The sequence below is a fragment of the Peromyscus maniculatus genome, chromosome 7, assembly GCF_049852395.1.
Source record: "Peromyscus maniculatus bairdii isolate BWxNUB_F1_BW_parent chromosome 7, HU_Pman_BW_mat_3.1, whole genome shotgun sequence".
NCBI lineage: Eukaryota > Metazoa > Chordata > Mammalia > Rodentia > Cricetidae > Peromyscus > Peromyscus maniculatus.
The window spans coordinates 16,936,341-16,956,059 of record NC_134858.1 but is presented as its reverse complement, the minus strand read 5'-3'; the positions used below and the strand labels follow the sequence as shown (position 1 = coordinate 16,956,059).

Sequence of the window (19,719 nt, the reverse complement as noted above, 5' to 3'; positions counted from 1 at the left end):
GTTCAGGCTAGCTGAGCATTATTTCTCCTGCAGTTGTACATTAAATGTTTTTACATCCAGAAAAAGGACAAACACTATAAAATTGTATTACGTGAAATATATAGAATATACAAATTCACAGAGACAGAAAGATTAGACGTTATCTCAAGACAGAGAAGAAAGGAATATAGAGCAATGATTTCCTAAGTACAGAATCTCTGTTTTGTGTGATGGAAAAGCCCCACAAATGGACAGTAGTATCAGGACATAATATCATGAATTAATAAATCAATACAACTAATGTTAAAAAAAAAAAAAGAATGGGACAGGACTCCACAGGTGGGCAGAGACTGAGCTGCACCAAGGGCAGGTGGGCCAGGCCATAATGAAGGTGTGGCTTGAGTCTGGGAAGGTCATAGGGTCAGTCTGTTCCTGGGCCATGTCTTCCCTATTCTAAGGCTGGGCTGGACCAGTACCACAGAGCTGTCCACAGTCAGTAGGACTTGCAAATATGGGCTCCAAGCCCTGGTCATGCTGGAAGGTGATCCTGTCCCTTCTTCTGGGAAGCTGGCAAGGCCACCAAGAGGGACGATGGGCTTGACTTCTGACAAGGCCCCTCTGGAGATGGATGGGTGACTTGGCACAGGAGCACCATTGTCAATCTGCATGTCCTGTGTGAGCTGATTATGCAGACCTTTTAGCCCTCCTCCCTCCGCCCTGGCTGGGGAGCCCTGACTTTTCATTGCCCACTCTCCTTCTGGGGAGTTCTGGATTGTCTGATCCCATGGTGGTTGTACAGATGGCTCCAGGACTGACTGTGCTAAATGTCTGTCCCCAGTGCTTTGTGTGGAAAGACAGGACTACCTACAGCTCTGAGGGGAAAAGGCATCCTGGCAGTCAGGACCCAAGGAATACCACAAAGTCACACACACAGCATAACAAACCTCATCAAGAGATTTACTGGAAAAGCACAAGAGGGTGGCTGCCTCTGCTCAGGAAAGAACTGAATAGGAGACTGGCTTATATAGGTTTTTTTTGTCCGCCCCCCCCCCCCCCATGATTAGTGGGATTTTGTGGCCTGATGTTGAGCTTTCTTCGTAGGGCAGAGCTTGGCTGACTGGGTGTGGGGCCTGGCCATTCACACACCACAAGGGGTTGGGTTTGGCCACTAGAGCAGTCTAGGGGCAGGGAGGGCCTGGCCACTTGCACCTCAAGAGACTTACATCCACCTCTTCAAGAGCCAGGTCCAGGGCAATGCAGCTCCAAAGCCCCAACACGAGGGCCCTAGGCCTGAGGTGACACCCATCAGGACCCCATTCTGAGTCAACCTAAGCCACAACAGCACCTATCAGTGCCAGCCCAAGGCAAGGGGCAGGGACATCTTTCTCATAACGATTGAATTCAGGGTAAGATGGGATCCTGCAAGGTCTGCAGGGGCAGGTTTACAGGAGCCCAGGACACACATATTTACTTGGGTTTCTCTGTGCAGATCAGGGATCTGAGTTGGTCAGCATCATCATAGGGCTGATCATGCCCCAACGGGTGGTGACCATTGCAATGGCCTTACTGTCTGTCTTCAGGAGGCAGAACCAGAGTGGCAGCTACCACTTGAGAAACCCAAGGACCTCTGTGCCTCTCAAGACACTGCAGTCTGAAGACACAGCCCTGGAAGAGTTGCCCTGAGCTGGGGGAATCTTAGGGCAAGATCGATGGGTGATTGGGCTGTATCAAGTTCCCCATCAATAAGACCCTCAAACTCTATGGCCTGTGGTTTGATTTCTTTTTCTAACAAAAAAACAAAAAACAAACAAACTAGCAAAAAACCCAACAGTTGCCGGGCGGTGGTGGCGCACGCCTTTAATCCCAGCACTCGGGAGGCAGAGCCAGGCGGATCTCTGTGAGTTCGAGGCCAGTCTGGGCTACCAAGTGAGTTCCAGGAAAGGCACAAAGCTACACAAGAGAAACCCTGTCTCGAAAAACCAAAAAAAAACCAAAACAAAACAAAAAAACCCAACAGTTTATTTCAGTAAGTGAATTCAGAAAATGTTTGAGAAAGCACATTATAACACTAATTATTATTGGTTAGCACTTGCTAACTAACAACAGACCTCCCAAAGGCTTAGATTCCAGGTGTGCTGCGGATAGACTGGGTTTTCGTCACTACCTACCACGGGCTCCCCGCAGCAGCTCCGCCCTTCTCCTCAATGGCCGAGAGTCAGGGCCAGGGGGCCGCGCTCGCTCCAGCCAATAGGCTGCAGCGGGCCGGGAAAGAGGCGGGACTTCCACCAACCAATCAGGACGCGCGCCCTCCTTGCCGCTCTATGTCGCTCCGCCCTGAGCTCGCTGGTCCCAGAAGGCGCCGGGTCTCCCAAGATGGCGGCCGACGTGTCCGTTACTCACCGGCCGCCGCTCAGCCCGGAGGCGGAGGCCGAAGCGGAGACTCCCGAGACCGCCGATCGCCGGGCGCCTGAACAAGAGCTGCCGCCGCTCGATCCGGAAGAGATCCGGAAACGCCTGGAACATACTGAGCGCCAGTTCCGTAACCGCCGCAAGATACTGATCCGAGGCCTCCCGGGGGACGTGACCAACCAGGTATGGGGGGGGGTGAGAGCGTGGCGGGAAATACCACGGTGCGCGTGCGCGGGGGGAGACCAGGCAGTACCAACGCTGCTGTGTGTGCGGACTTTGCCCGGTGCCGCATCCTCTCCCGGGTTCGGGGGACATTAAGAAAGAGGTGGAAACGGCATGGTCAGGAAGGGCCGAAAAACCACCTCTGGACTGCGGGCCAACGTTGCTAGGGGCGACCACCGGGCTTGGGCGAGACCAAGTGGTTGAAGGGGGCAGGTAGTTCAGGGGGCGTGCAGCTGTGGCCCCATTGAGGTGTTGCGGGGGATTGTGAATGGATTGATTGAAATAGAGACTCCAACTGGCCCAAGCATGCTTTCCCTCTCCTGCCGTGGGGTGGCGGGAGCTCAAATCTGGAAGTTTCAGGATTCGAGTACGGCCTTTCTTATCAAAGATGAATCAACACCTTTAAGAAGTAGACCCGGAAGTTGGAGCTGCATCCCTCAAAAGGCCTACTAGAATTGACTTGAGAAAATGAAGTCTCCCTTCGACGTGAACGGGCCGGGGGTGGGGTGGGGGTGGGATTGTGTATTCTGTGGCACTTTCCTATGGCTAATCTTGTCTGCCGGGAGTGCCCTTCTCTTGGGGACCTGCATGGAGCAGGGCGTGCAGTGCTCTTTGAACCTAAGAAAGTGGTATCTATGTTGCCCTGCCCGGTGGTGGTGGGGTAGGCCCTTTCTGCTCGCTGCTAAGAATCTCTGCTCCTATAGCCGGGCGCTGGTGGTGCACGCCTTTAATCCCAGCACTCGGGAGGCAGAGCCAGGCGGATCTTTTGAGTCCGAGGCCAGCATGGTCTACAGAGTGAACTCTAGGACAGCCAGGGCTACACAGAGAAACCCTGTCTCATCCGAACAAAACAAAAGGGTCTCTGCTTACTGGCTCACCCTAGTACCTACTACTATGTGGGCACATGGCTATTGAAGCCCCAGAGGTGTTGGGGAACTTGATATGGGGACAGACCTGGAATAGAAACCTGTGTGCATGGTCTAGTGCATATCTGGAACTGCCAGTCTTGTCTCAGTGGGCTCATACGTGGGTCATCAGATGAAAACAGGCCGGGCAACTTGCCCTGGCAGCCAGCATTCATTAACAGCAGCCCTGTCACTATGAGGAGTTTGGGGTGGCTGGGCAATCAGCCACACGGTGTGTAGTCCTTAAGTGCATGGAGTCCCTGATTGGGTGCCCTGGGTAGCATGCCCTGAGTCAGCCTAACAATTTGTGTAGTTCACCTCTTACAGCCTCAGTTCCTTGTGCACAAAATAGCTAAGTAATTAGCTGTAAAATTGTTGGACCCTTACATAGAGCATCAGACAGGTCGGGCAACCTCCTTGAAGGCATTCGATTTGAGTTGTTGGTGTTCCTAGCATGTAATCTACAACCTTGCCCTGCACAGCCTTGGGTAGAAGATAGTTGTTACAGTAAAATGGAGATGTTGGTTTATCTACTTGTATGGCGGGCCTGGCCAGTGACTCCTGGCTTCTGATTGTGTCTTTGCAGGAAGTACATGATCTCCTGAGCGACTACGAACTCAAGTACTGTTTCGTGGACAAATACAAAGGGACAGGTTTGTGGGCTATGGGCGAGGATGACAGTCCCCAACGGTGACAGGAGGGACCTGGCTGAGCATTTGTTCTCCTGAGCTGTGGGTCCTATATTGTCCTAGAGGATACACTCAACAGGAGCTGTTGTCTGATCCTTGTTCTGGCTGTCCATTTCTTCATTTTTTGAGATAGGGCTGTATAGTGAATATAGCTCTTCCTGGCCTGTAACTCACTATGTAGATCAGGTTGGCCTTGAAATCACAGAGATCCACCACCTTCCTGCCTTTGTTTCTTGAGTGCTGGGATTAGAGGCGTGTACCACCATGCCAGCTTGTTTATTTTGTGTGTCTTGAGTGTGAGCATGAGCAACAAGTGTGGAAGGTAGAGGACAGCTGTCTAAGTCATCTCTGTCCACCTTGCTGAGACAGCATCTCTTGTCTCTGTCACAGGAGGCAGTTCTCCCATCTTAGACTAGGAAGACCGGATTGGATTACAGGTGCATATGAGAGTACGCACCTACACATGGGAGTCTGGGACTAGAACTCAGGTGGTTAGGCGTGGCAGCAGGCTCCTTTACCCGGCCTTCTCTCCTCTTTCCTTTCTTTTTTTTGACTCTGTGGTCCTTTTTTTGCCCAGGTGGTCCTGGAGTTCCTGATGTAGACCCAGCTATCCTGAAGCTGGTAGCAATTCTTCTTTAGCTTCTACTGCTGCTTTGGGGTTTTTGTTTTGTTTTCCTTTGGTTTTTCGAGACAGGGTTTCTCTGTATAGCCCCGGCTGTCCTGGATCTCACTCCGCAGACCAGGCTGGCCTTGAACTAACAGAGATCCACATTCTTCTACCTCCTGAATGCTAGGATTAAAAGTCACCGCCTGGCATATGCCTTAATCCCAGCACTTGGGAGGCAGGTGCAGATGGATCTCTGTGAGTTCAAGGCCAGCCTGGTTTACAGAGGGAGATCCAGGACAGCAGAGCTACACAGCAAGCTTGGTACCTATGGAGGCCAGAAGAGAGCACGAGATTCTGGGGAGACAGTTATAGAAGGTGTGAGCTGCCATGTGGGTGCTAGGAACCAAACCCAGGTCCTTGCGAGAGCAACTACTGCTCTTAAGAGCTGAGTCATCTCTTCAGCCCCATTTTGGTTTTTGACTTTTGGCTTTATTTTAATCAGGTCTCATAAACCAGACTAGAGTCAAACTTACTATGTGAGTGAGGATGACCTTGAACATCAAGACATCCTCCTGCCTCCACTTTCAAAGCACTGGCCATACAAGGCATGTGTCACTGTGCTCAGCTCCACCACTGTTCTTACCTATCCCCTCATAACCCAAGCCCATGGGCCACCCTCCTCTGTCATTGTAGGCTGAGGCTGGCACATTTGCCCACACATGGAATGGTCAAGTCTGTGCCCATGGATAAGACGTTGGCTTCTTGTGTGAGGCCATCAGTGAATGTCTGTGCTTTCCAGTATTGTACCAGGTGTGAAGAGCAGCTAGAACCTTCTCTGAACATCTCGTGCTGGGTGGGCCCCTATGTGGTAAAGCAGAGAGCTGACACTTGAGAGTTGGTCTCTGACTCTGGAGGGAGAGGATCAGAGGTTCCAGGCTCCTTGGCTACAGAATGCCTTTGAGGACAGCCTGGGGTACATGAGACCTTCAAAAACTGAGGCAAAGTGGGGTTATGGAATCAAAAGCCATGGGGGACTGAGTGGAGGTCAGGTTCAGGTCAAGGGGCAGGGTTCAGGCAGGCAGGGCGTATCTGGCAGGGTCCGGGAGGCCACACCAATTGCTGTGATGGGAGTTGAAGAGGACACAGGCTGGGCCACCTGCTTAGGATCTCTGAACAAGGTTTCCTGTGGCCCTAAGATGGGTTCTGAGTGAGGAAGCTGGTGGGCAGACCGCGCCTCTGAAGACCAACTGTCTCGGATGATTTTGTTGTATCTTCTTAGTGTGTGTGTGTGTGTGTGTGTGTGTGTGTGTGTGTGTGTGTGTGCGCGCGCGCGCGCACGCGCGCGCTGGCATGCGTTTAGGTCTGAGGACAACTTGCAGGAGTCTGTTTCTCATATTCCACCATGTCCCTGAGGATTGAACTTAGGCTATCAGGTTTGGTGGCGGCAAGGCCTCTACGTGCTGAGCCATCTGGTCCTCCACCCTTTTGTATTTTTAATTTTTACTTGATTTTGTGAGTGCTCTGTATGTGTGTGATACTGGAGCTTAAATTTCGAGCCTCGCACATGCTAGAAAAGTGCTCTAAAGCTGAGGTACATTCTTAGTCCTGATGTTTCTTTTTTTATCATTGTTATTTTGTCGTGCCAAAGATGAATACTCTTAATGCTGAACTACATCACCAGCCTTCGATTGGTGTTTTTGAGACAGTGTGTTATGTAGCCAAGGTGGCCTCAACTCACTATGTAGCCAAGGTGACCTTGACTTTCTGATCCTCCTGTTTCAGTCTTGCATGTGGTGAGGTCACTGGTATGTTCTACCACACCTGACCTATAGACGGAACCTAAGGCATCATACATGCTAGGCAAGCCCTCTGCCAGCTAAGCTATGCTACTGGTCCCAGCCCTTGATTTTTTAGGACAGAATCTCACTAGATAGCCCAGGATGACTTTGAACTCTGTCCCCAGTCTTACAAATGCTGGGATCACAGACATGTGCTACCATTCCCTCCCTACCCACAGCCTGGCTCTTGGGCTGCTGATCTAGGCCTGTTTATTCTCCACCAAAAATGGTAGATGTGAGGGTTAATCTGTTCCATTTGACAGATGAGAAAGTTGAGGTGCCAGAACCTTTAAGAACTTTGGGCTTGGGGCTGGAGTGATGGCTCAGTGGTTAAGAGCACTGATTGCTCTTCCAGAGGACCTAGGTTCAATGCCCAGCACCCACATGATGGTTCACAAACATCTGTAACTCTAGTTCCAGGGGATCTGGTACCCTCTTCTGACCTCCACAGGCAGCAGGCACATAGGCAGTACACAGACATACATGCAGGCAAGCATGCACATAAAATACAATTAAAAAAAAAAGGCTGGCAGTGGTGGCCCACACCTTTAATCCTAGCACTCAGAGGCAGAGGCAGACATCTCTGTGGTCTCTACAAAAAGAATTCCAGGGCTGCCAGAAACCATGTCTTGAAAACAAACAAACCAAAAGCTTGGGGCTTAGGCGTGAGCTCTAGTGACCACCTGCTTAACCATTAACTTCAGTGTCGCCCGAGTGACACACTGGGCAGAGCCATGTGTACAGTGAGTAACGGCTCAGGATTATGAACTGCTGTGGGGAGACGTCAGGGAAGGGACTGGAAACCCAAGCTCCCGATGGCTTGTTTGTGCTGGCCAGTGGCAGTTCCTGTTCCTGGTTTGGCCATCACACTTGGTTTAGAGGGCCCAGGATAGGATCACAAGTCCACTCTGACCCCGGTCCTCTTGTACCTTACAGCTTTTGTGACCCTGCTGAATGGGGAGCAGGCTGAAGCTGCCATCAACGCCTTCCACCAGAGCCACCTTCGAGAGCGCGAGCTGTCAGTTCAGCTGCAGCCTACCGATGCTCTGTTGTGTGTGGCCAACCTGCCACCCAGCCTGACACAGGCACAGTTTGAGGAGCTGGTGCGGCCATTTGGCAGCCTGGAGCGCTGCTTCCTAGTGTACAGCGAGCGAACAGGCCACTCTAAGGGCTATGGCTTTGCAGAGTACATGAAGAAAGACTCGGCGGCCAGGGCCAAGTCTGATTTGCTGGGGAAGCCGCTGGGCCCACGCACACTGTACGTGCACTGGACAGATGCTGGGCAGCTGACCCCTGCCTTGTTGCACTCCCGGTGTCTCTGTGTGGACCACCTGCCACCCGGCTTCAGCGATGTGGATGCTTTGCGCCGGGCACTGTCAGCCGTCTACACCCCCACCTTCTGTCAGGTAGGTCCTGGGCCCTTTGAAGCAGCACCACTGTTTTGAATGAGACTCTTGGGAGAGGTTCTGGGGTATGGTGTTTGAGAGCTCAGATGTTTTCCAAAGGCCTGAATGCCAATCCTCAGCTCATCCATTGTAAGTAGGCAGGGGGTCCTCATATCCTCATCATTCATACACTCATTACTTACACCATGTAGCCCAGGCTAGCCTACTCTTGCCTAAACCTCATAATTGCTAGAATTATGGGTAGGGAGACACTCCACCTGACTCAAGTGTGTTTGTTCATTATTTTGTTTTTTGAGATAGCATCTCATGTAGCACAGGCTAGCCCTGAACTTGGTATATACATGAGGATGAGCTTGAATTCCAGATCCTCCTGGTTCTATTTCTCAAGTAGGGCATGCTCTAGCATGCTGAAGTTATGGGGTGTAGGGGTTTGAATTCCCTAGGGCTTCCTGCATTCTAGGTAAGTACTCTATCTACCTGCTCAGCCCCAGCCCTCATCAAAGGCTTCTTGAGCCTCTGTGGGCTCCCAGCACCAAGCCAGGGCTTAGATGGACTCCAGCCTCTATATCCTCAGCAAATCCCTTTGTCTGCACCTTGCTCTCTCTCCTGTCCTCCCCGACCCATTTTCTAGACAGGATCTCATTTCATAACCCTAGATGGCCTGGAACTCAGATCTGCCTGCCTTTGCCTCCTGAGTGCTGGGATTAAAGGCGTGCACCAAGTGCTTAGCCTAGAGAAGCCAAGCATTAAAAGTGTCTGTCTTGCCAGGCGGTGGTGGCGCACGCCTTTAATCCCAGCACTCGGGAGGCAGAGGCAGGCGGATCTCTGTAAGTTCAAGGCCAGCCTGGTCTACAGAGTGAGTTCCAGGAAAGGCACAAAGCTACACAGAGAAGCCCTGTCTCAAAAAACAAAACAAACAAAAAGTGTCTGTCTGGGTTAAGGTGTCTGTTGCTGTGAAGAGACACCATGACCACAGCACCTCCTGAAAAGGACATTGAATTCAGAGGTTTTAATCCATCATCGTAATGGTGAGACATGGTGCTGGTTACATGTTGATAGAAGGCAACAGGAAGTTAACTGTGACACTGGGAGTAGCTTGGGCAGAGGAGAACTCAGAACCTGCTCCTACAGTGACACACTTCCTCCAACAAGGCTGCACCTCCTAACAGTGCCACTCCCTATGGGGGCCATTTTCTTTCAAGCCACCACAGCATCTTTTAAAAAAAAACCCAAAACGTATGTGCTTACTTATTTGTATGCCTCTGTATATGTGTGCACGTAAGTGTGCATACTGCAGTACCTGTGCAGTAGTCCAGTACCTCTGTATATGTGTGCATGTAAGTGTGCATACTGCAGTACCTGTACAGTAGTCCAGTACCTCTGCATATGTGTGCATGTAAGTGTGCATGCTGCAGTCCAGTACAGTAGTCCAGGACTTCTGAACCAGTACAGTGTTCAGAGGACAGCTTGCAGGCATCGTTTCTCCTTCAGCCATGTGGGCACTGGGGTCAAACTCAGTTTGTGAGGCTAACAGCAAGGGCCTTTGCCTACTGAGCCTCTCACCGGCCATTAGAGTGATGATTATAAAAGCTTGTGCCTTCATTCTATTGAGGGGGGGGGCTGTTTCGAGACAGGGTTTCTCTGGTTTCAGTGCCTGTCCTGGATCTTGCTCTGGAGACCAGGCTGGCCTCAAACTCACAGAGATCTTCTAAAGGCGTGCACCACCGCTGCCTGATGCTCCTTCATTTTTATGGTTCCATGTATTTATTTATTTATTTAGCCAATGCTGAATGGAACTCAGTACCTTGCCCAGCAAGTGCTTTACCACAGAGCTACGTGGCAGTTCCTCATTAGATGCTTACTGAGCAGGGTTGAGTCTGCAGTTGTGTTTTGGTGCCCTGAATAGAAAGAACATGGCCTTGAGGGTCAGAGACAGTTCATGGTCTGGGTGTCCATCTCCCTGTTCAGAACTCATGTGGTCCTGTTCACATTGTGACTCCTTTGCCTCTGTCTCTGTTGGTTTATAAGATAAGCACAGTTAGGAGCCATGGGTGTGGTTCACGGGTAGAGAGCCTACCTAGAATGTGAGGGGCTGGGGGCATGGCTTAGCTGCCCATCCTGTGCAAGGACCTGGATTCATCCCAGCTCAGTAGGTAAGGACAAGCCTAATGACATGAGTTTGATTCCTGAGCCCTACATGGTAGAAAGAGAACCATTTCCCTCAAGTTGTCCATTGACTTTCACATGTCCCATGACATACATGAACTCACACACACAAAATAAATCAAATATAATTTAATTTTTTTCAAGTAATAAAGCACTGAGCATAATGATACACACCTTTCTTTTCTTTCTTTGTCTTTTTTTTAAAAAACAGGGTCTTGCCGGGCGGTGGTGGCGCACGCCTTTAATCCCAGCACTCGGGAGGCAGAGCCAGGCGGATCTCTGTGAGTTCGAGGCCAGCCTGGGCTACCAAGTGAGTCCCAGGAAAGGCGCAAAGCTACACAGAGAAACCCTGTCTCGAAAAATCAAAAAAAAAAAAAAAAAAAAAATAAATAAAAATAAAAAACAGGGTCTGTACATAGCTCTGACTGTTCAGGAACTCACGATGTAGACCAGACTAGCCATGAACTCAGAGATCCACCTGACTGCCTCCTGAGTGGGTGCTGGAGTCAGGCTTGTGATACACACCTTTAAATCCTAGCGCTGCAAAAGTAGAGGCAGAAAGATCTGTGGGAGTTCAAGGGCAGCTTGGGCTACATAGTGAGATCCCTGTCTTTAACAAAAGTAAGAAAACAAGGTGAGGGCCCCACCTGCCTGGGCTCACAGGCAGGTGAGTTGCTATGGAAATAGACTCAGCAACAGTCTTCCTGGGCTGAGAGCGCAGCTTGAGCACACATCCCATGTTTGTTGTGCCTGATTCTGTGCTCTGTGGGTGTTCTCCGTGGGTCCCTGCCTGTGTTCTCCGTGGGTCTGGGAACTTTTTGTTGTTGTTGTTTTTTCAAGACAGGGTTTCACTGTGTGACAGCCTTGGCTGTCCTAGAACTAGCACTGTAGACCAGGCTGGCCTCAAACTTAGAGATCTACCTGCCTCTGCAGGTGCTGAGATTAAAGGTGTGTACCACTACCGCCTGGTGACTTCTTTTTTCTTTATGGCAGAGCAAGGGCTGATATTTTACTTCTTTTGAGACAAGTTTTCATGATGTAGCCAAGGCTATTTTGAAATCTGCTATGTCAGCCAGGCGGTGGTGGCGCACGCCTTTAATCCCAGCACTCGGGAGGCAGAGCCAGGTGGATCTCTGTGAGTTTGAGGCCAGCCTGGGCTACCAATTGAGTTCCAGGAAAGGTGCAAAGCTACACAGAGAAATCCTGTCTCGAAAACCAAAAAAAAAAAAAAAAAAAAAAAGAGAAATCTGCTATGTCGTCCAGGCCTTCTTGCCTCTGTGTTTACAGAGTGCTGTGGTTACCAGCATACCTAGCCTTTGCCCTCCCATCTTTTTTTCCTCCCTTACTCCTTTTCTCTTTCTTTAAGACAGTGTCTTTCAAAATAGTGTCTCACTGTATAAACCCAGCACTGAAGATGGAGACAGGAAGATTACTTGCTGACTTCTAGCTTAGCGGAGAAAATGTGAGCCCCAGGCTCAGGGAGAGAGCCTGCCTCAAAGGAGTGGAGACTGACTAGAGAACACTTGTCTTCCTCTGTATGTGCAAAACACACACACACACACACACACACACACACACACACACACACAATGCCAAAAACCTATTTTCTTGGAGGGCTGGGTGTGGTGGCATACATCTTTAATCCAGCACTCAGGAGGCAGAGGTAGGCAGGTACATGTGAGTTCGAGGCTGTGTTGGTGTATGAGTTACAGGCTAGCCAGAGCAAGACAGTGAGGCCCTGTCTAGTAAAAATTTTAGAATACAGTAATAGAGTATGGGCAGCATTGGACCATGTGGCTGCCTTCCAGTCTCGCTGCTGGAACACACCTAGTTGAGCTTCCAGATAGGGAGGGGCTGCTGCTGAGGAAGCTGGTGAAATGAGCCAGCCCTGCCTGTGACTCGTGCCTCTCTGTACTGGCACCATGACCTCCACATCCACCCGGCAGTAGCAGCTCTGACTAGCCAGCCTGGGGGCCCTGGCTGCCTGGCAGGCCTAGGTGCCTCCTCCCAAGTCAGTCACCTACCACAGTATCTATAGCCCAGTGTATGAGTTCAGGACACACTCTGCAAAACACCCCTTACCTCCTGATGTTCCTGTCAGAATTTGTTCCCAGCATGGTAGCAGGATTACCAAAGCAGTGGCTTCAGTTGAGGTGGGTCCTGTCTGCCCTCTGGCTCGCCACGTGGCCTTTGCACGCTGACCTTCTCGGGCCTTCTATAGCCTCGACACAGATTTAGTGACCAGATGATGGGCACAGGGCCGGGAACAGTGTGTAGCAAGTAGTCGTCCTCTCCAGCGGCGGCTCACTGTCGGTGGTTGGGGTCTTTGCGGTTGCTGGCCTGGTGCTGACAGGTGCCTCTCCCACAGCTGGCATGTGGCCAGGATGGGCAGCTGAAGGGCTTCGCGGTGCTGGAGTACGAGACGGCGGAGATGGCAGAGGCTGCACAGCAGCGGGCAGATGGCCTGGCCCTGGGCGGCAGTCACCTCCGCGTGTCCTTCTGTGCTCCAGGTCCCCCTGGCCGGAGCATGCTGGCCGCACTCATTGCTGCCCAGGCCACGGTGAGTAGGGGTGCACCCTGGACACCAGTGTCTCCCCTTTGTGACCTCTGCCCTGAGCCTTCCTCTGCTCCTCTCCTCAGGCTCTCAACAGAGGCAAGGGGCTCCTGCCCGAGCCAAACATCCTGCAGCTGTTGAACAACCTGGGCCCATCCGCCTCCCTCCAGCTGCTCCTCAACCCTCTGCTGCACGGAGGCGCCAGTGGCAAGCAGGGTAAGGTGGGCCACACGAGGTTGTGGGGTGTCGTTCAAAAGCCACGCCTCCCACGTTGGTGGCTGTGGCATGAGGATGCAGCTCCCTAAAGGGAGCAGAACTTGCAGCAGGAAGAGACCCACCCTTCCTTCCTGGACCCTTCAGACCTACCCATCTCAGTTCTTCCGAGAACTGGGGGTTGTGTGGGTGGTGGGTTGTCACAGCACACCCATCCATGTCTCTTTCTTCCAGGCCTCCTGGGTGCGCCTCCTGCCATGCCCCTGCTCAGTGGGCCTGCCCTCTCCACTGCACTGCTGCAGTTAGCCCTGCAGAGCCAGAGCCAAAAGGTAAGAGCCTCACGGTGGGGGCCGCCCCAACAGGCACCTGTTCTGACCCTTGTGTCAGAATTAGATTTCTCTGCTCGGGTGGCCAGGGCATCCATAGCGATTCCCAAAGTGAATATGGCTAAGAAAGCCCGACCTTGTGCAGTTGGGATGTAGTTACCCTTGGTCAGCATTGTTCTGTGACGGGCAAGGGCCTGGGTGCCAAGGACTGTCACTGTGTACGTGTGACAGCGGTGGAAAGCATTGCCCATGGGATCCCCAATGTACAGGGCAGGGCTTGGCGTTCAGGTACCCATAGGCCACATGAGTAGGTCATGGGTGGGGGTCAAAGGTGCTGGGAGGCTCCATGTGTGTGTCTGCCTGTGATTAACTTGGGGGTTGGTGCTGGGCATTGTGACTGCCAGGACTGTGGGTGGCCCACCTGTGTCTGCTGCCCAGACCACACTGTTCCCACCTCCAGCTGACTGTACTCTGTTCTAGAAGCCTGGGATCCTGGGAGATTCACCTCTGGGTACCCTCCAGGCCGGCGCCCAGCCTGCCAACTCCCTCCTTGGGGAGCTGTCTGCAGGTAAAGTTGGACCCTGCCACCCCACCTCTGTCCTGCTGCCCTTCCTTCCCCAGTGAATTCTGTTTAGCCTTGGGTCATTCTCTGGGTCATTCTCCTGTTGCTTTGGTGCCCACCTCATGGGGCAGCTGGGAGTATCTTAGAACGCTGATGCTCAAAGAGACCTTGGGTCACTACCTGCCTCTAGGGCACAGGGTTATTGTCCCTTGTCCCAGGACCGTGGGTAGAGTGGTTCTTCAGCTCTGGGCCCTTAGCTGACACCTTCCTTCTCTCTTTAGGGGGGGGCCTGGCCCCGGAACTGCCGCCCCGCCGAGGGAAGCCACAACCCTTATTACCACCACTGCTGGGCCCTTCTGGGGGTGACCGGGAGCCCATGGGTCTGGGTCCCCCAGCATCCCAGCTCACTCCACCCCCAGCCCCTGTGGGGCTCCGAGGCTCCAGTCTTAGAGGCCTCCCGAAGGACAGTGGGCCCCTGCCAACGCCCCCTGGGGTAAGGTGCCACCCTGTTTCCAGCCTCCCCTCCCTTTGAGGTTCCCTCTGCCCAGGGCCTTAGCAAAACCAACCCTCCTGTTACAGGTCTCACTGTTGGGGGAGCCTCCGAAGGACTACCGCATCCCCCTGAACCCCTACCTGAACCTACACAGCCTGCTTCCATCCAGCAACCTGGCAGGCAAGGAGACCCGGGGCTGGGGAGGAGGCTCTGGGAGAGGCCGCCGCCCGGCGGAGCCCCCTTTGCCCAGTCCTGCAGTTCCTGGGGGAAGCAGTGGTAGCAGCAGTGGCAGCAAAGCCTTCCAGATGAAGTCCCGCCTGCTCAGCCCCATTGCCAGCAACCGCCTGCCCCCTGAGCCAGGGCTGCCTGACGGCTATGGCTTTGATTACCCCTCGGTGAGTACCGACCAGGCTGCCCTGTATCCTGCCTATCCATCTACAAACCATGCCGGCTGAGCTTCCCTGGTCCAAACATCCAACGGAGATAGCTCGGTCAGGGGCAGGAGGATCTGAGTCTTTCTCAGAATCCATAGATAAAGCCAGGAGGGCTGGCGTGCTTGTGGCCCCATTCTGAAGAGGCAGAGACAGGCAGGAGATCTAGTCTAAGAGGTAAACTCCAGGCCAATGAAGAGATCCTGTCTACTTGGTTTGCTGTGAGGCGGGAAGATGGCTCTGAGTTCGAGGCCAGCCTGGTCTACATAGCAAATTCCATGTGAACCATAGCTGCATAGTGATGCTTTGTCTCCAAAAAGGTGGACAGGGCTGGGCCGGTCAATGGTTCAGTATGTGAAGTGTGAAGGACTGGGGTTTGGGTCCTCAGAACCAGGGTAAAAGCTGGGCAGGTATGGCAGTGTACCTGTAATCCCAGGGAGTATGAGCTGGAGACAATTTCTGGAGGGAGCTGACTAGGTAGATAAATGGAATTGGCAAGCTCTTGGACACTAGTGAGAAACCTCACTTCGGTGAACAAGGTGGAGAAAGACCCTGGATGCCATCCTTTGTCCTCCACACACACACACACGTGTGCAAACACATGAGCAGACAGGCCCAAAACTACAGAGAATAAATAAGGTGGGTGGCACCTGAGAAACAGCACCCAGGGTCATCCTCGTGCAGGTGGGGAACTCCACATCTGACCTTGTGTGGTGGGCACAGGACAAAGCAGGCACACACTGTCACCTGGGTGCTGTGCCAGCACTGGGAGGTGGAGGCAGGATGAGCCGGAGTTCAAAGCTGGCCCTGGTTACACGAGACCCTCCAAAACAGAAAATTAAAGGTGTGGGCTGATGAGATTCTCAGCTGTCGAAGATGCTTATCTCAATCCTGAAGGCCTGAGTTCTGTTGCTGGTCGGTCCCACGTGGCAGAGGGGGAGGACTTACTCCCTCGAGTTGTCCCCTCACCTACACTTGGGTACACACAGCTACAAAAAGTGTAATTAAAACTTCCTGCCAGGTAACGGTGGCTCACAACTTTAATGCAGCACTTGGGAGACAGAGGCAGGTAGATCTCTGTGAGTTTGAGGCCAGCCTGGTCTACAGAGCAAGTTCTGGGACAGCTAGAACTTGCTGGGACACACAGAAACCCTGTCTCAAAAACAAAAACAACAAAAAAAATTTTAATAGTATAAAATGTGTGTGAATTGTACCTGAGACGCTGATGACTTTCTCATTGGACTTAGGAACACACACACACACACCCCGCCCCCCCTCAATGTCGCCTTCTTTATGTGGCATTCCAAAATCCAAGGCAGCTCAGTCAGAAACACTCCCGGTTCCAGGCACTTCTGTCAAAGGCAGCTCAGCCACCTGTCTTTTCTCTGCATCAGGCGGGCAGTCAGGAGCTTGTGGCCAACATGCTCCCTTTCCTTAAGTCTCCTGTCCATGCCTGTCTCTTTCAGACTTTAGTCCATGTTGACTTTTGAGACAAGGCCTCTTGTAGCCCAGGCTGGCCTCAGTTCACTGTGTAACTGAGAATGACTCAGCTGGGCTCTCGGGCTTCACCATCACTCCCCGTCTGTGGTACTGGGGATGGGAGCCAGCCTTTCACACATGCTCGCTGGGCAGGTACTCAGCTTAGCCTAAGTCCCAAGGCCTGCTTTCTCCCTGGAGAAAGGGCTCAGCATCTTGTCTGTCTGTCTTTCCCATTTTGAGCATGACACCTAGTATTTCCCAGCACCCATCCCTGGAGCCCAGGCAGGCCCAGCTGCCTCTGTCTGGGACAGGGCCTTCCTTCCCTGCTCTGGCCTCAGCTGTACCCGCTCACTGCAGCCCCTGCAGGACCACGTGTGCTCATGAGGCCCTGGTGTTGACTGTGAACTGACCCAGGGCAAGCTTGGCAAACACCAACCCCCCATGCTTTTTGCCCCTTTAATTTAGGATGTGGGACCTCGACGGCTCTTCTCCCACCCTCGGGAGCCAGCCCTAGGGCCTCATGGACCCAGCCGACACAAGGTAAGAGCCAGGACACCATGTTCTGCTGCCTAAATATCGGACTGGCTATGTGCCAGAGTGGATATGGCAGTCAGCACCAGCTGGGTAACAAAGTGCCATCTCTTCAGAACTGAACTCCACAAACGGTTTTCTTTGTTTGGTTTTTGTTTTTATTTTTGTTTTGTTTTGTTTTTGAGTCAGAGTCTCTCTGTGTAGCTGTGGCTGTCCTGGATCTTGCTCTGTAGACCAGGTTAGCCGCAAACTCAGAGATCCACCCGTCTCTGCCTCCAGAGTGCTGGGATTAAAGGCCTGTGCCACCACTGCCCGGCTTCCACAAACTTATGAGGCAATCTTCTTGTGTTGCCCAATTCAAATTTCTAGGCTCAAGCATTTATTTCTCCCCCTGGAGGCCATGGGTGGTCCCCTGGGAGCTTACCCCATGGCCACACACACAGGTCTGTTGAAGTGAAGGTCACTGGGCTCAGGCTCTCTGCCGGAGCCACGCAGCTCATCCTATGGTCCATCCTGAGTTTGATGAAATGACTATGGGTCCCAGAGGTCCCCAGAAGATCACCATGACCAAGCTGAGTCATGGTGGGGGAAGGTTTCTACCATTATCTTCCTCACTGGGCTGAACTTTTCTCTGCAGATGTCCCCCCCACCTAGCAACTTCAGTGAGCCTCGGAGTGGTGGAGGCAGTGGGGGACCCCTCTCTCATTTTTATTCCGGTTCACCCACCTCCTACTTCACCAGTGGCCTACAGGCTGGCCTCAAGCAGAGCCACCTCAACAAGGTGAGGAGCCTGCCCCACCCAGGACTGGGCCCTGTGTATCCATGTCTGTCTGGAGGGCCTTGTCATCCAGGGTGCCTCAGATATGGCTCCCTTGGTGGCAGGGCTCATCTTGCTCATGCTAGAGTGGCCTGGCCCACTCTGGTCTCCTGCCGTGTGTGTGTGTGTGTGTGTGTGTGTGTGTGTGTGTGTGTGTGTGTGTGTGTGTGTGTGTGTGTGTGTGTGTGTAGCATTAACACTGTTGAGCTTGCCCTCATCTCAAGTTCACCTAAATGGAGGTGGACTTATTCCCAGAGGACAGACACAGGAGAAACAGTTCAGTTACCACCAGGCCATAGCTCCGGGTGGCAGACACAAGGCTAGAATTAACTCTCAAGATTCCCTCCGGGGGTGACTTGCCCCACCTCTCTCGTTTCCACAGGCCGTTGGTTCCTCCCCGATGGGCTCCAGTGAAGGGCTCCTGGGCCTTGGCCCTGGGCCCAATGGTCACAGCCACATGCTAAAGGTACGGGCAAGGGGAGGGGGGGCACAGGGCTGGGGAGCCCTGGCCCCTGGGAGGCCCCTGACCCAGCCTCCCCTGCCGTCTGTCTCCAGACCCCACTGGGCGGCCAGAAACGCAGTTTTTCCCACCTGCTGCCCTCGCCTGAGCCCAGCCCAGAGGGCAGCTACGTGGGCCAGCACTCCCAGGGCCTCGGCGGCCACTACGCGGACTCCTACCTGAAGCGGAAGAGGATTTTCTGAGGGGTCAGCGCCAGAGATGCTCCAAGGGCCTGCACCAAATTGCTTTTGGGTTTTTTCTGGTATTTGTGTTTTGTGGGATTTTATTTTTATTTTTTATGTCCTTTCTTTGGGTAATAGAGAAATCTCTGAAAAAGACTTTGCTGACCAACCAGCCGGAGCTCAAGGAATGTGGGGGTGTCCGAGGGCCACACCATTACCTGCAGGCCCTGCTCCTGGAGCCAAAATCCTGCAGCCTTAAGAGAGAGGGGCCCGGCCTGCTCTCTTTCCCTCCCCAACTCCTGGCCTCCTGTGCCCAGTTCTCCAGGCCTCCTGGCCTGCCTCGCCACTCCTGTGTTCTGGCCTTTCGAGTGCCTTTGGAGGTGTCCCTGACCTATGAGGATCAGGGACAGTCCCCTTTTTTAAACTTAGACAATGACTTTGATTTCCTTTTCTAATTTTTATTTTTTAAAACAACCAGGATGATGACCACATTCAACCCACCCACCCCCACCTCAGAAAAGCCCCAACTTTGATTCCTTCAGGGTCTGGCCTACCTGGGCCTCCATTCCACACTCTTGGTTTCCAACAGCTTCACCCTGTTCTCTTTTCCCAGTCATCTGCTGCAGGTATAGCAGTCTCGTGCCCTGCCTGCCTACTCTGGCCAGGACCCCAGTGTCTCCAGAGCCCTGCCATAGTCTTCTTGCCTTCTGATGCCTTAAAGTTGGGTCACGGGTCCTACTAGGTCAGAGCTTCTCAGATGCCGGGCTCCGGAAGCTCGACTCAGGACCAAAGAGCTCTGACCTAGGGATCATCCTTTCTCCAGGGCGTCTGCCCTGTGGACAGAAGGCCAAAGCCTTGGTCTTGGCAAACCACCCCTTAGCCCAAAGCCTGGCACAGAAACCAGTGTTTTCTGCTGGCTTCAACAGTCCCTGTTACTGTCTGTGAAAGTTGATCAACCATTGTACCCAGGTCACTGGGCCTCTCCCATGTCCCTCCAGACCCAGATCACCACCACCATCCCCAGGCCGGATCTCTGGAGCTGGCCTCCTCTGCCCACACAGACGGGTGAGGGGACCCAGGGACTCTTGTCCCTGGCCAGCTGAACCACCAGCCTCCCTCCCCTAACCTGATGGCCCAAACCCACTCCAGGGGGTATCCCCTCCCCCTTCCTCCCACACAGACCTTTGCTGAATTAAAGTTTGTAAGTAAACGGTTTTAAAAAAAAAACAAAACACCAGAACTGGCTGGTTCTTGAGATAAACCATGGGCCCAGCAAGATAGCTCGGTATTATATTAACGACACTTAGCGCCAAGCCTGACAACCTGAGTTTTAATCCCTGGGGCCCAAATGATAGGAGAGAACTGACTCACAAGTTGTCCTCTCACCTACATGTGTCATGGATGCGAGAGA

General features: G+C 52.8%; 1 protein-coding gene and 1 long non-coding RNA gene across 3 annotated transcripts; both read left to right on the top strand.

Moving 5' to 3' along the window:
- Positions 1-1,136: 1,136 nt before the first annotated feature.
- LOC143274194 (uncharacterized) lies at positions 1,137-1,738 on the top strand. Its single transcript, XR_013052637.1, has 2 exons — positions 1,137-1,385; positions 1,560-1,738. It is a non-coding gene; the product is annotated as an uncharacterized LOC143274194 (long non-coding RNA).
- Positions 1,739-2,300: 562 nt separating this feature from the next.
- Positions 2,301-19,540, top strand: Raver1 (ribonucleoprotein, PTB binding 1). Of its 2 annotated transcripts, XM_042280489.2 has the most exons (14): positions 2,301-2,571; positions 4,102-4,168; positions 7,586-8,055; positions 12,590-12,781; positions 12,862-12,991; positions 13,223-13,317; positions 13,795-13,882; positions 14,158-14,369; positions 14,456-14,764; positions 16,745-16,819; positions 17,448-17,591; positions 18,010-18,093; positions 18,183-18,332; positions 18,922-19,540. In XM_042280489.2, exons 1-13 carry the CDS (start codon positions 2,353-2,355, stop codon positions 18,327-18,329), a joined length of 2,232 nt encoding a protein of 743 aa, XP_042136423.1. In that variant the 5' UTR covers positions 2,301-2,352; the 3' UTR covers positions 18,330-18,332; positions 18,922-19,540. The 2 variants fall into 2 exon arrangements, with proteins under 2 accessions (XP_042136423.1, XP_076431890.1); XM_076575775.1 differs by lacking the exon at positions 18,183-18,332 and having other exon boundaries at positions 2,314-2,571.
- Positions 19,541-19,719: the final 179 nt, after the last annotated feature.

What these genes read in the sequence shown, in the direction of transcription:
- Raver1 (XM_042280489.2), top strand. Translation starts at nt 2,353, where the DNA reads ATGGCGGCCGACGTGTCCGTTACTCACCGGCCGCCGCTCAGCCCGGAG. An exon ending in AGGCGCCAGTGGCAAGCAGG is followed by an intron (nt 12,992 to 13,222) that starts GTAAGGTGGGCC and finishes TCTTTCTTCCAG; the next exon opens with GCCTCCTGGGTGCGCCTCCT. An exon ending in ATGGACCCAGCCGACACAAG is followed by an intron (nt 16,820 to 17,447) that starts GTAAGAGCCAGG and finishes TTTTCTCTGCAG; the next exon opens with ATGTCCCCCCCACCTAGCAA.